The sequence below is a fragment of a genome, unplaced genomic scaffold, assembly GCF_019419815.1.
Source record: "Pyrus x bretschneideri cultivar Hongxiangsu unplaced genomic scaffold, Pyrus_bretschneideri_v1 Contig28, whole genome shotgun sequence".
Lineage (NCBI taxonomy): Eukaryota > Viridiplantae > Streptophyta > Magnoliopsida > Rosales > Rosaceae > Pyrus > Pyrus x bretschneideri.
This window is the reverse complement of record NW_025999590.1, coordinates 5,354,708-5,369,146: the sequence shown is the minus strand read 5'-3', so window position 1 is coordinate 5,369,146 and position 14,439 is coordinate 5,354,708. Positions and strand designations below refer to the sequence as shown.

Below are 14,439 nucleotides of genomic sequence, written 5' to 3'. Positions count from 1 at the left end.
TACTCCATTAGGCCCACACTCTGATATCTTGATTTTATCCCTTTGCGGGTAAAATTGACGACACTCATGATTCATGCTGATGATCAAATTCGATACTAAATATCATGCATGTCCATTAAGGAAAAGATAAATTTGAACATATATAAGTAAGTTAAAGTAGTGTTATTATTTGCATCTAAATTTGTACGATAAAATGAAGGGAAATCAAAGAAGAAATTTCACGGGTGAATGGAAAATCGAAGAAACAATATTTGATAATTACCAAAAGACTTCCTATGGCTAGAGTTGGGTACTGCATGGTTCTTTGAAGGTATATATCAAAAGATAAGGAAAAAGTTGTAAGTTTTGCTATTGGCCAATAGCTTATGGTTGAAACAAATTTTTATAAGGTCATCGCCATAGAGATTAGAGAGAGAGTGTGTGTGTGTTCAACGAGGCCATCACGCATATTGCTTTTACAAATACAAGCCTGCGTGCAACAAAGCGAGGCCCTTCAATAATTCATACAATGAACGCTGCACATGAAATTTTAACCGCCTTTTTCATGAGATCTAACCTTGCTAACCCATTAGCGCAACTTCTGACCGAATAGACAGGGATTCTTTCTAAGTCTATAACTAGTCATTTACGTAAGTCTAAACGAATTCTAATAAGAGTCTAGACAATTTGGTATTGCTTGTCTTGTTGAAGCGAAGTGTTTTATGATTATCCGTTCACCTTTTACAATATTGTATATCTTGATTGGTCTAGTTTTTAGATTAAGAGCCTAGACAAGTTGGTATTGCTTTTCTTGTCGCTCAATTGTTCAGATCAGAAATTTGCCTTATTTCGCGTATTTGATTTTTTAATTTTCTCTTTACTTTCAGTTGTTTAAAAATTAGTGGTGGCACGCTTGCAATAGAATTGACAAAATAGTACTAATTTTATCTTTGGCCTATCCTAGGCCTTGGTTGAAATTAGAGTAAAAATCTATTATATGTGCACCTAAGTTTGAATCACCACATTTTTCGTAGTGTATATGAATTTAATTAGTGTAGATCATCATAATAATTGTAAAAAATAAAAAATCATAGAAAGATGAGTAGAGTGAATATTTTGAAGTGGCTATGAACAATTCTTAACAAGTTAATATTATGATCGAATATTACGGATTAATTTGTCGATGCATTCATGAGTCATGGCATGAACTTACTTTCATGTGGCTTACAGATTCATAAAAAACTTGTGTGCAAAGTCAACAGGATATTATGATCAAGGATAGTGCTATTCACATGTACATTTTTACATTCTATACATTCTTGTTAATTTTTTTCTCATTAATTTTTTTTCAATTCATTCGATCCAACGGTCGAAAATTGAGAGAAATGTGTGAGGTAAAAATAGAAGTGTGAATAGCAGCACCCTATGACCAAAAACTCAGGAATAAACCCCTTTTGCGTCTGTGTGCACATGCAAAGAACATAAATATGTATAGTTGGCGGCACACGCAATGCCCGCAAATGTGGACAAGAGCAAACCTTGTCCATCGCTCTTGCATGCACGCGGCTGAGCAACCGAGAAAAGAGATTTTCTTGTTTTGCCAACTCAAACCCCAAAAGTTTCTTGTTTTAGGTTGAAACAAGCGATGGAAGCTAGTCACTAGCAGTCACTACATACTAAGAAAATCATTGTGCACCTATTAAAAAAAGGGACAAATTCGAAGTTATCGATAAATATATCGAGCTTTACACATATATATACAACTTCATGCTAATCAACTTAGTTAATTTGCTATCCAACATGAAGACCAGAAGCAAAATTCCACAGCAGAACTCAACTCTTCTGTCACTTATTATTGTTACCGTTTTAGTTAGCTTCCCTGTTACAAGATCAGACGACAGTAGTAATGGGGAGTATTTGATTGGAGTGGGCAGCTTTGACATGACTGGCCCAGCGGCCGGGGTCAACATGATGGGTTATGCCAACATGGACCAGAATACCGCCGGTGTACATTTCCGGCTAAGGGCAAGAACCTTCATCGTGGCCGAGAGTTCCCAAGGTCCAAGGTTCGCTTTTGTTAATCTTGATGCTGGAATGGCTTCGCAACTGGTTAACATTAAAGTGCTCGACAAACTCAAATCAAGGTATATAATTACTCGGTACTTTTTTTTATTTAACAAAGATGATATTCTAAATTAGTGTAATTTACGTAATGAAGATGCGGAATTAAGTGGAAGAAGGTCGACGCATTGTCCTAACCCCACATATGCATTAATTAATCAACACTATTTAATTAATGTGTGTCTTCAATTTGAAGGTTTGGAAACTTGTACACTGAAGACAATGTGGCGATTAGTGGGATTCACACGCACGCAGGACCAGGGGGTTATTTGCAGTACCTGGTTTACACTGTAACATCTTTGGGCTTTGTCCAACAATCCTTCGATGCCATCGTCAATGCAATTGTGCAGAGCATTGTTCTGGCTCATCGCAACCTCAAGCCTGGTTCCATTTTCATCAACCAAGGTTAACTATGTTAGACGGAGTCAAGGTTAGCCATGTTAGACGGAGTCAAGTTTCCGATCACTCCGCCTAACAAGCTACCTGTCAAATTTCCTCTATCATTATCGTTGACTAGAGCAAATCTGCTCTTTAGTATGCATCCAAGTTCGAATCCTCCTCCCAACATTTTAGATTAATTTAAAGCGGAATATTTGTTGTATCAAAATTTCTCCCGATCACTTAACTACATAAGGTCTAACTGGCGCTTATTGACGGGATTTGAATACTTTGTAGGGGATGTGGTAAACGCGGGAATAAACAGGAGTCCGAGTGCTTATCTGCTAAACCCGGCAGAGGAGAGAGCACGGTACCCGAAAGATGTGGATACTCTGATGACTCTATTGAAGTTTGTGGATGGCGGAAGCGGGAAGAGCATCGGAGCATTCAGCTGGTTTGCCACCCACGGAACCTCCATGAGCAAGGACAACAAGCTCATCAGTGGCGACAACAAAGGTGCCGCGGCCAGATTCTTTGAGGACTGGTTCACTACAACCAATACTAGTACCGGTGCCACGATATCATCTCCACCAGGTAATTATAGTTATCACCAGATCATGATCTTTAAACTACGTTCTGTAAATTAATTATGTTCATTGGTGCAGATAGTAGCGTGGCAGCAGCGCTCATAAAGAAGGCGGAAAACATCAAAGCAACGGGAGGAAAGCCCTGCGGCAAAACAACCAGTCGCAAGTTTAAGGTTAGGAAGAACGACGGCTCACTATTTGTGGGAGCTTTTTGCCAATCAAACGTGGGAGATGTGACTCCAAATGTCCTTGGAGCATTTTGCACCGATTCTGGAAAACCTTGCGACTTCACTCACTCCTCCTGTCATGGGAACAACCAACTCTGCCTCGGCCGTGGACCTGGGTATGCTCATAATGCTAACAAATCGTACCAACATGTTATCGATGCATTTCATAACAATACAATATCAGTACTCGGCCGCAATGTGTACATCTGTAACATAGCGACTCTGTTTTATTTCGTTAACCACATGCTGATAGGTACCCGGATGAAATACAAAGCACGAAAATTATAGGGGAGAGGCAATTTCTAAAGGCGGCTGATCTATTCACGTCGGCTACAGAGCAGCTGACCGGGAAAATAGACTATCGCCATGTGTACCTAGATTTCACGAATATTGAGGTTGATTTAGAAGGAAACAAGAAAGTGAAAACATGCCCCGCAGGGCTTGGTCCGGGATTTGCTGCTGGGACTACAGATGGACCGGGTGTCTTCGGCTTCCAACAGGGTGATCAAAAGGTCAGCAGCATCTTCCACTTTTACTTTGGACTATTTTCTTCCTAACGGGTACACCTTCCTTCACCCTGTTATGTAAGTTACTCTCCTAGACTCCTACTATTGGGCTAATCAATCATCTGTTTTCAGATCAATTCGACATGGAGAAGACTGAGGGATTCGCTAAAAAAACCCAGCCAATATCAAGTGAACTGCCAACAGCCCAAGGCAGTTCTGCTGAGCACTGGGGAGATGTTTGTACCTTATGCATGGGCGGTAAGACTCCTTACACAAAGCGATATGGGGAGAGGGGGGAATTCAACACATTAAACACATTTGTAGCACGCAGTTCAGAGAAAATTCTCTAACTATTCTAACCTTATGGTTCAAATGCAGCCTGCAATCGTTCCTATTCAAATGCTCAGGTTGGGGAAGCTGATCATACTTTCTGTCCCAGGAGGTTAGTCCTCTTTTACAATTCACAATTCACAACTCATACCTATATCGATTGCATGCGCACTGACTAATTCTTTACCAAAGCATAAAGGCAGCCTCATTCCAACACTACTGAGATTCGTTTACAACTTGCTGCGTAAATCAATCTAAAAACTAAAACCCTTCACAAGTGACATAAACTATAATACCAACAGCCACCAAGAGCACACACCGTTCACAGGGTTTCGCGCTCATAAGGGCTGCTCTTGACAGCTGTACTAGTGGATTTAACAAGCTCTAAGCTACCGATTCTTGCAGAATTCACCACAATGGCAGGTCGGCGGCTAAGGGAAGCAGTCAAGGAGACCCTTATAAGTAACAGCAATGGTGAATTTGATGAGGATACTCGCATTGTAATAGCAGGTCTTACTAATACTTACTCGCAATATATTGCAACTTTCGAGGAATACACACAACAACGATATGAGGTACATACTCAACCTACAAGCAAAATTTATTGTTGAACATGTTTGGCATGAGATTTACCTAAATAGATTCCTAGGGAAACAATTTCTTAACTTTGCAGTACTTAAATCTAGATTTTTCAATGCATCGTGCAATCTGCAGGCTGCTTCCACTCTCTATGGTCCTCACACATTATCAGCGTACATTCAAGAATTCAATAAATTAGCCAAAGCTATGGCAAGGGGAGACAAAGACCTTCCTAAAGGTCCCTTACCACCAGATCTTTCCTCTGTACAAATCAGACTAGGTGATCCTACTGGAGACTCACCTCCCCCAGGTACAAAATTTGGAGATATTAAAGAGGATGTCAGCTTACCAAAAAGTGGATCATTCCAAAAGGGAGATAGACCAACTGCCACATTTTGGAGCGCTAACCCAAGATATGACCTATTGACAGAAGGGACATATGCAGTGGTAGAGATGCGTCAAGGAAAACACTGGGTTCCTGTTTACGACGATGATGATTTCTCCCTGTTTTTCAAGTGGAATGTGGATAGCAGTAGCTTATATGGCACAGCAACCATAGAATGGGAAATACCGACGGATGCAAATTCGGGGGTGTACAGGCTAAGGCATTTTGGTTCAGCAAAGGAAACCAGGGACTCCCCCAACACCTACTTCACCGGCACATCTAGTGGATTTGCAGTGTCTTAAATATTTATCTAGGATTTTTCTTCCATGTGTATTATTGTTACAGAAAATAAGAGGAAAAGGTAGCAAGGGATTCAAATAAGTACTTATTTAGAAACTGAAACCTTAAATGCCTATTGATATCATAGAATAAATATAAATGTAAAGGCTGTTACTCGCAGAAGTAACTTAGTCTTTGCTCATATAGATTATACATCGAAGGCATTGCCCTTTAATGAGCAAATCGAAAGCTTTGTTGATGTCTTCAAACCTCACTTCATGTGTCACAAACTCATCCAGTTGTAGTTCCTGATAGCATGAAAATCAAAAAAATTTAAAGGATATCCAGGTTCAGTAAGGCGAAAGCAATTCAAGTAAAAAATTAAGTGCTAAATCACCTTGTCCATGTAACGATTGATGAGAGCAGGGATATCAGATTCAGGTTCGAGTCCTCCAAACAAGGATCCCATGAGGGTTTTGCCGCTGCGAAGGATGTCATGAGAGGGAAGGCTCACCTCTGACCCTGGCTTGTCGCGACACCTACCATAACTGTCTCTCCCCAGCCCTGAAGTTCAAAAGAACGATAATATTTCAATGCGTAGTGCTGACAAATCATAGTTGTCTAGGTTCATCCTGATGGCTGATCAGTACGATGCAGAGCACATTCTTGTTTGGCCAGATTTTCAACAAAATTTATGGCAAGGCATGATAGTGAAGCCTTCGAATGCATGTGTGTGCGAGTGATGGGAGCGGTAAGGGGAGAAAGAGAAAACCCTTCGGATACAAGCGTAAGCTTCTTTCACCAACGATGCAATCCATCACATTCGGAGCAATAATCTGCACCCTCGCCAGTCATCTCAATGGTCACCTGTTTACATGTGAAAAAAGGACTGGAAATGCTTAGTAGAATAATCAAGTCAACCAGAGGAAAATCAAGTTCTTCTAATAGGATCTAAATCAGTCATTTAAAAGTATTTCCCAAACTAAAAATTAAAAATCCGCTCTTTTTTTTTTAATTGAGATTTGTATAAAAAAATAAAAATATAATGATCATCAAACTGCCTTTAGATTACTGAAATAGGAAATTCAAGCAAATATTTTCAAGGCTAAGTGTGCAAATAGATTATTTGGGTTTTAATATTATTTCTCTTACTTATAAAATGTGAAAATTACAGAGTGCCAATTTAGACGATCTCGACACAAATCGTAAAAATTACAATGCCACTATTTAAACATAGACAATATCAAATTATCAATGATGTACAACTAATTGTACATCTCCTTATTATAATCTTTGAGTCACTTGAGCCACAAACACCAAATTATCTTATCTTGAAATTAAGTCAAATGTCTAAGGTCTTTCAAATTTGTTCACAACAAGAAAGAGTTATCCCAAATTTAACTTACATTTGGAAAATTAACCCCAAATGTGAGGAAGAAAGTTGAAGGCAAAAGAGGGGTTGGGGAATTCAGCTCAAATCAACACGATGGCAGATTGTTTGCCCTCTTGTTTGGGTGTCATTTTCATTCCTTTCTATTTGTGCGGTCACGGTTAAATCACATCAACATTTTATATTCCTATTACTTTTTATCTTATTACCTCTATAAAAAAATCAATATAAAATGTTGACGTAGTTTAACAACGACCGTACAAAATAGAAGAGGATAAAAAGGGCACCTAAGCAGGAAGGCAGACAATCTGCCTCCAATTAACACAAGCCAAACAGTGTACAAGAAATTTTGTTTTTTTGTTTTTTTTTTTAAATTAAAAAAGAAAAATTGTTTTCTTTAAAGTAATTTTAGGATTTAGCTTGCTATAAGGGAAAAAAATAAATAAATAACAAAAAATAAAAATGTCGTATTACACACCCTTCGTTTAACAGGAACTGGAAGCTTCCCGAACATTCCCAAAGGGATTTTGTATTTGCTTTGAAGACCACCACCTACGTATCCATCGTAGTCATCGTTCTCAGCCGATTCCATCTAGGGCTTGCAGTTGCAGACACAGGGAAACCACCGGAACCGGACTTTCCACCGTTGTGCTTCGGCTTGCGATCGCAGTCGGGATTGAAACGACTCTCGGGTATGTAGATTTGCTTTTCGGAGATCATTTGTGTCCAAGTTTGTTTGTTGGAATTTGGAATTTGTATTCTCAGCATGACATATAGCCCGTGATATTCCGCAATTCGGCAATTCCCAAATCAATGAAATTTCGAGTCTTATAGGGTTTGACTGCAAAACCCTAAATATAAATACTTGGCGTTTTACTATATTGTTTGATCCTTCAGATTCAGCTCAGTGTAGCAATAGCATCCTCCAGGATTCTATTTTGTATTGCAAAATCTGACAATTTCTGCTACTGTTTTTTTTTTTTTTTTTTTCTCCAAATTTGTTCTTCGCGTGTGGTTTCTGCAAATTATGTACTAGGAAGCTTGATCTTAGATGTTAACAGAAAAATGGTGTTTGATTCTACAGGCAGCTACTAAGGGTTGGAAACTTGAGGTTACTTTCTGAACCATTTCGCTTAGCATGGCAGATCAGCACTCCAATGAAGGCACCAGTTCCGGCACTGTTCCTGGGGCTGGTTCTGATTCAAATCTTGAGATCAATATCAAGACTTTAGACTCACAGATGTATAGTTTTCAAGTTGATAAAAATGTGAGTTCTAGTCTTTGGTCATGTCTTGCATTGCTTATATGGGTTTTAGTTTTGTTATTCTGCCGAATTAAACTGTGAACTAACTGCTAGGAACTAAATGGTTGTCCCCGCCTTTATCATGAATATGATCCCTTCAGGATCTTGTTTATTTTTATACATTTTTGATATTTGTATGTAAACATTTTTATTTCAGATGCGAGTTTCATTGTTCAAGGAAAAAATAGCTGATCAAACAGGTGTTCCAGTTGGTCAGCAGCGGCTGATTTTCAGGGGAAGAGTGTTAAAAGATGACCATCCTCTTTCTGAGTATCGTATCCTACCATTTCAAACATTTATTGTTTATGTTTGATGTATATGGGATTAACTGTGTATACAGAAGTGGACTTTGAGATTTATGACATTTCAGTAACTTCGCAGTAGTTGTCAATACAAGTATAGTGTACATATCTATATAGTGGGAGTATATGATTAACTTTCTTGGGGGTGATTGGGTGCTCTTTGCGCAATGCAATGTCTTGCTAACAAGCATAACTAGGTCTACAAGGGTTTTGGAGATTCTGGTGTATGTAGTGTGTTCACACAGGCAGAATGCTTGAAATTTGAGTAACTGAATTGGATCTCTGCCTATCATCTGTCAGCTGGGTTGGTTAGTTTATTGTGTCATCACAATGCATATGCTGACATACAAACCTCCTGTATGACAGATTAATTTAGGTATTACAATAATTATTGTTGATCCCACCACTTAGTTTCTATTGCTAAACCTTTGGGGAGTGCCTCATGATCAAATCCTTGTTGTTCCTGCAATTTGGTTGCCGTTGCACATCTTACCAATTATTGAATCAGTTTCAGCATATGATCCCTTAACCCGTTGTAGATTTGGAAAATGGGCACACATTGCACTTAGTTATAAGGCAGCCGTCCCAGCCACAACCTTCGTCGGGTACAAGTTCTGGCGAGGCACATGCAAATAGTGGTAAATAAGTAATTTGCTTTTGAGAAATGTTGGTACTTCCATTTCAGGTTCAGAGCAATTTGTTTTTGAGAAATGTTGGTATATAAGCTTCTTGATGTAATTTGGCAGGAAATGATCCTAGTGGTGTTCCTCGTGGTCGCATTGGCCAGATATCACACAGTGTAGTTCTTGGGACGTTTAATGTTGGAGATCAAGGTGAAGGTGCTGTTCCTGATCTTAATCGGGTTCGTATTCGCTTCTTGTTATGTTAAAGTAATGGGATTTATATATATATATAAATGGGCAAGGAGCCTTAAATCGGTACTTCCGGAAGCACATTATGCTATATTCTTTATTGGTAGGTTATTGGCGCAGTTCTCAATTCTATTGGAATTGGCACCCAGGCTACAACTAATGGCACAGGCAACCCCCAATTCACTACTTCGGTGAGCAATGTATGTTTCTTGAAATTACGACCGGATGTCTAATGTTATAAGTATTTTTCTCGCTTGCAATTGTGGTCCAGATAAATAAATTGGTCAAATTACTAGTTTCTCGAAAGTGCTATAATCTTGTAAAACCAAAGAAAATGTTGTAAGTGTTAATGGGCAAAGGTTCTTTAGGAAAAGAGTATAAACTTTTTGTATGGTTTTTCTACAGTTAAACACTCCTGGTCAGCCTCCTAATGGAAATGAAGCAGAAGGGTTGCATAATGTCAACCGAGGAGGACATCAAGCACAGTCTGGACAGGCATTTCCTACTCAACCATTCCAAACTTTTCCTCAGGCTGTGCAACCTCCTCATGCAGCTGCAGCATTTCCCATGCCTCCATCAAATATGGTATTGTTATGATATTTTTGGCATGTCTTAATCTTGAATTGGCCATGTATATGACATCTTAATGTTTTTTGTTTTCTGTTCAGCCAATTCCACACTCTTTGAATACTCTTTCCGAGTTTATGAACAGAATGGAGCAGGGATTATCGCAAAATGGTAACAAACCAACTATTCAGTAAGAAATAAGGATTAAGCTAACCTTTTCTTTTTCTATGTAGGTTATCAGCCAAATACATCTGCAACCAATACAGGAGAACCGCCTAGGGTGAACTTACCTTCCACTGCAGGGGGGATGCCAACACCTGAGGCATTGGGGATTGTTCTTCGTCATGCAGAGCGACTTCTCAGCGATCATGCTGTTTCTGCACTATCTGTGAGACTCCTAAATTTATCTTAACCTATTGATGTTGCTGTTTGTGCTAATTTTTTTTTTTTTCTAGAAAAACTATCATGGCACCATACATATACAATGATCATTTTTCCTTGAATTAATTGTTAGTCTTGGACTTCGATAAGTTATGTACTTCTTATTTGGAGAAGAGGTCCTTTGCATTGTTTAACAATGCAGTTCTAAAATTTCATGTCTTCTATGATTAAGGGAATTCAAATTTGCCTTTTGATAAGGATTCAAACTTTTTTGAGACTTGGATTATTAAAGTGTGTGCATAGCAGCATAGTCACTCATGCAATTTTCACTGTAGTTATGACATTTTGGAGTGTTCCAGATCCAATTCAATCCACGCAGCTGATCAGTTCAGTTTGGTGGATTGGATCCATAACAATAACTGATTCAATTTTGGTCGGTTTTTAGATTTTGGAATCAGATCTAAACCAATCCAATGCTAATAGCGTTGGATAGGTTGGATAGGATTCATAGGATTAGATGATTGATCTGTTGTCATTATCTATCCAATAATTCCAATTTCAATAGATTCACGTGTAATATGAAGATTGAATCTATTGTCAAGTGTTTTGCTCATATCCTGTACCAAACATAATTCAGTCAAAGAAAGTTATTGTTTCCATAATTTCAACTTATGAACTCTCTTTTATTAAAATTGAAAGCTTTATCTTGGTAAAGATTCATGAACCAATTCATATTTCTTTACTGCTCTGTTAACTGATTATGTGTCTAATTTTAATTTGCTGCAACTTTGTAGCACATTGCAGGACGCTTGGAACAAGAGGGAGTGTCTCCTGATCCCTCTGTGAGAAGCCAAATTCAGACAGAATCTATACAATTAGGGCTTGCAATGCAACACTTAGGTTCTCTTCTTCTTGAGCTTGGCCGAACGATTTGGACGCTTCGTATGGGGCAGTCTCCTGTATGTTCTAGTTTGATCTCAATTTCTTTGTTTAAATCTGTGAATAATAGAATATAGTCGTTTATAATTGTTTTGGCCAAAAAATCTACAGGGAGAAGCTGTTGTGAATGCTGGGCCAGCAGTTTATATATCCCCAGCAGGGCCTAATCCCATAATGGTCCAGGTTCGTTGATGCATGTATTATGAATGTATACATAGTTTCACATATGGATTAAGCAAGACAGGCAAATGAAATTATATAAATTATTTATAGTGAATAAGTCCAGTGAAAAACTTATTATTGGGGACTAAATTTGATAGTATAGTGGAGAAGCAAATATGGCCATTAGTTCAATAACTGTGGTCATTTAACACGGCATTTTATCTTTTTGTTGGTATATCCATTTTTTGAGCTTTAGTTAATTTTGGTTTAAATATATTGATTTTTAGATGCCAACCAAGCCTAGTGAATAATGTTTTGTTTGCAGCCTTTCCCTCTTCAAACAAGCTCACTCTTTGGTGGTTCTGTACCTCAATCAAACCCTACGAGTTTTGGTCCTGTTGGGATTGGAAGTGCTCCAAGGAATGTAAACATCCATATACATGCTGGTAAGTAAAATTGATCGCCGACTTGAAGCCTGTACCTATTATGTATCATTGTAACGCTTTTTATCATCGTCCCTCACTTGCACAAATTGTTTCCGCAGTTGGTGCTAGGGGTAGTAATGGGGAGGGTATCCCCTCTGGTTCTAGGGATTCAGGTGGCCGGGTGCTGCCAGTGAGAAATGTAGTTGGTGCCAGTGTTCCATCCTCCCAAACTGGTGTCGCAGTCTCCTCTGCATCGCAACCCGGTCCTGGTGGTTCTGTTTCACAGCCGCCTTCTGGCTCCTCGCTTTCCTCCATTGTTGATGAACTTAACTCACATATTAGAAATTTTGTTGGCAATGCACAACCAGATGACACAGCTCAATCAGGTACCTTGCTGTATGTGCTTTGGCTTCTGTGGATATAGAATGTCACTCTAGTTTTCCTAAGCTATTTTGTTCTGTAATCAGGTCAAGAGGTGTCCACTGGTCCATCTGTTGACTCACGTAATTATGCAGGAAGTGAACGACCAAGTACTGGCTATGTGGATGTAGCTGGGCAGTCCAGTGTATCACTACCTGGTTGTACATCTGAAAGTGAAGGTCAGAAGGTATGTTTACACATTCTTGGAATACCCTTTATTTGGGTTATTTTGTTTATTCTTTGACTGATGTAATCCGAATCCCAACCCTAATGTGACAAAGTTCATAACTGTCAGGATTCAGCAAGTGGTAGTACATTGAAAAACGATTCAAGATCCTCAGCTGGGGGTCCTCTAAGCTCTTCAAGTGGCCAAAACACCGTGGTGAGAGAAGATGAGAAGGGAAGTGCTCCACAATCCAGTGAGAAGCAGGCTGAGGGTGCGAAAGCTGTTCCACTTGGTTTAGGACTTGGGGTTTTGGAGCGTAAGGTATAATATTTTTACATCAATTTCATTGCTTTCAAAAAGAAAATAAAAATTTACGAACCAAATTTATGCCCCACCGCAGGCTTGATATTTCAGCTGTTAATTAAAGTAGAAATCCATGGCCATATTATGATGGATGTGTAGTGCTTGGGGAAGCAATTAAGAGTGCAAGTACTACTGGTTTGTTTTCAGGCTCCTACATATAAAACAAAAAAATAAATAAATATATGCGGTCAACTTTCATTTAGGTTGTTACTGAAACTGTGTATCATTGATCCAATCAGAGACAAGCCAGGCAGCCAAAACCATCGACCAAGAATGGAGGTGGCGGAACAACTAGTGCTCCCATCAATCAGAATCAGCAAGTAATAGGTGGCCAGCAAGTTTTGCAATCCCTTGCGTCTCGTGGTTCTGCTGCAAGTAGGATGAACTTAAATGATGCACCTGAAAGACAAACGGCCCCTGCTGTTGGGCAGGTCGGAGATGGTAGAACATTGGGAGGGCAAGGTCCTATTGGCCAAGTTGATATGGGAAGCATGATGTCTCAGGTTCTGCAGAGTCCAGCCCTGAATGGTCTGTTGGCAGGTGTTTCAGACCAAACTGGAGTGGGTTCTCCCGATGTATTGAGGAATATGTTACAGAGCTTTACACAGAATCCACAGATGAGGAGTGCTGTCAATCAGATTGCCGAACAGGTTGACGGCCAAGATTTGGGAAACTTGTTTGGAGGAGGCCAAGGTGGGGGGATCGATATGTCCAGGATGTTCCAACAAATGATGCCCATTGTAACTCGTGCCCTTGGGGTTGGATCGCCCCCCATCCGGCCATCCTCTGCTTTGGCTCCTGAATCTCATCCGCCCCACAATGAGCGAAGTCTCAGTAGAGATGATAATATCCCTAGTTCTGAGGTTTGTATAACTTGTCTATTCATCAAAGTCTTGTATAACATTTCACTTTTTTGGGACATGATATTTTCGTTTTGTGGCCATAAAGGGTTATGGTTTGTTTCTGAATTGATGTAACTTCTAATAGCTCTTTTTCTTCATGCTCTAGATTAACCTCGAAGAAGTGGTTCAGAGAATCGAGAACCTGAATGCACCAGGGGAAGTTTTTCATGCTTTAGTTGAAAATTCGGTGCAGCTGTCTGGCAGAGGAAGCGGTTCTCAAGAACTTGTGGATGAGTTGTGCAGGGACGAGAGTCTCTCCGGCGTATGTGCTATATGCTTGTCGTTTGTGCGAGGTGCTAGTCTTGAGATTAATCCGTACTGTATTTAAACAGTTCTCTCTCTTCGACTTTTGCAGGAATATGTTGAAATATTACGTAGGGACATACGGCGACGACTTGAGGGTGATTCGGGCAAGGACAAGTGCTAATACAGCCTTGCAGGCGGGCTGGTGTTGCTGTGAATCGTACATGCTACATGGTTTCCAGGGGAAGAGTCGTGGGTTTACTTGTGTTTTAGAGTTGCCATTTGAGATTTGTTTCACAGATTGATCAGAATGTCGATGTACAAATTAGGATTGGGGCTTTGATTTGCATTGCTTTGGATGTACCATTTGGTTCGTTGTTCGAACCAGTTTATAATTAATCGATTTCTATTGTAAACACAAAATCAGTTCTGAATCTGAGTTAATACAGATGAGCTCCCCTAAACTTTTACGATAATTGAATTACTAATTTTAATTTTTCTTGTGGATGTGACGTTTTGTTGACGTATAAAAATTGTTTGTGCGCATTTGTTCATTTTATGTGATGAATTTAGTGAAGATTGTGACATAAATTGACGTGCATTTTTATTAAGAATTAAAAACCGAAAACATTT

The 14,439-nt window shown here is 39.3% G+C and overlaps 2 protein-coding genes across 4 annotated transcripts; both read left to right on the top strand.

Moving 5' to 3' along the window:
- The first annotated feature begins 1,779 nt into the window (after positions 1-1,779).
- On the top strand, positions 1,780-5,394 carry LOC125479346 (neutral ceramidase 2-like). The gene is made up of 9 exons (XM_048588562.1): positions 1,780-2,123; positions 2,297-2,505; positions 2,776-3,072; positions 3,144-3,408; positions 3,546-3,804; positions 3,931-4,056; positions 4,177-4,240; positions 4,534-4,703; positions 4,843-5,394. Exons 1-9 carry the CDS (start codon positions 1,780-1,782, stop codon positions 5,392-5,394), a joined length of 2,286 nt encoding a protein of 761 aa, XP_048444519.1.
- Positions 5,395-7,289: 1,895 nt separating this feature from the next.
- Positions 7,290-14,300, top strand: LOC125479249 (ubiquitin-like domain-containing protein CIP73). Of its 3 annotated transcripts, none has more exons than XM_048588398.1 (18): positions 7,290-7,453; positions 7,846-8,028; positions 8,222-8,339; positions 8,906-9,004; positions 9,113-9,228; positions 9,346-9,429; positions 9,644-9,823; positions 9,907-9,976; positions 10,039-10,193; positions 10,981-11,145; positions 11,237-11,308; positions 11,613-11,733; positions 11,832-12,098; positions 12,180-12,319; positions 12,428-12,619; positions 12,901-13,524; positions 13,670-13,825; positions 13,919-14,300. In XM_048588398.1, exons 2-18 carry the CDS (start codon positions 7,900-7,902, stop codon positions 13,988-13,990), a joined length of 2,760 nt encoding a protein of 919 aa, XP_048444355.1. In that variant the 5' UTR covers positions 7,290-7,453; positions 7,846-7,899; the 3' UTR covers positions 13,991-14,300. The 3 variants fall into 3 exon arrangements, with proteins under 3 accessions (XP_048444355.1, XP_048444356.1, XP_048444354.1); XM_048588399.1 differs by having other exon boundaries at positions 9,346-9,438; positions 12,228-12,319; XM_048588397.1 differs by having other exon boundaries at positions 9,346-9,438.
- Positions 14,301-14,439: the final 139 nt, after the last annotated feature.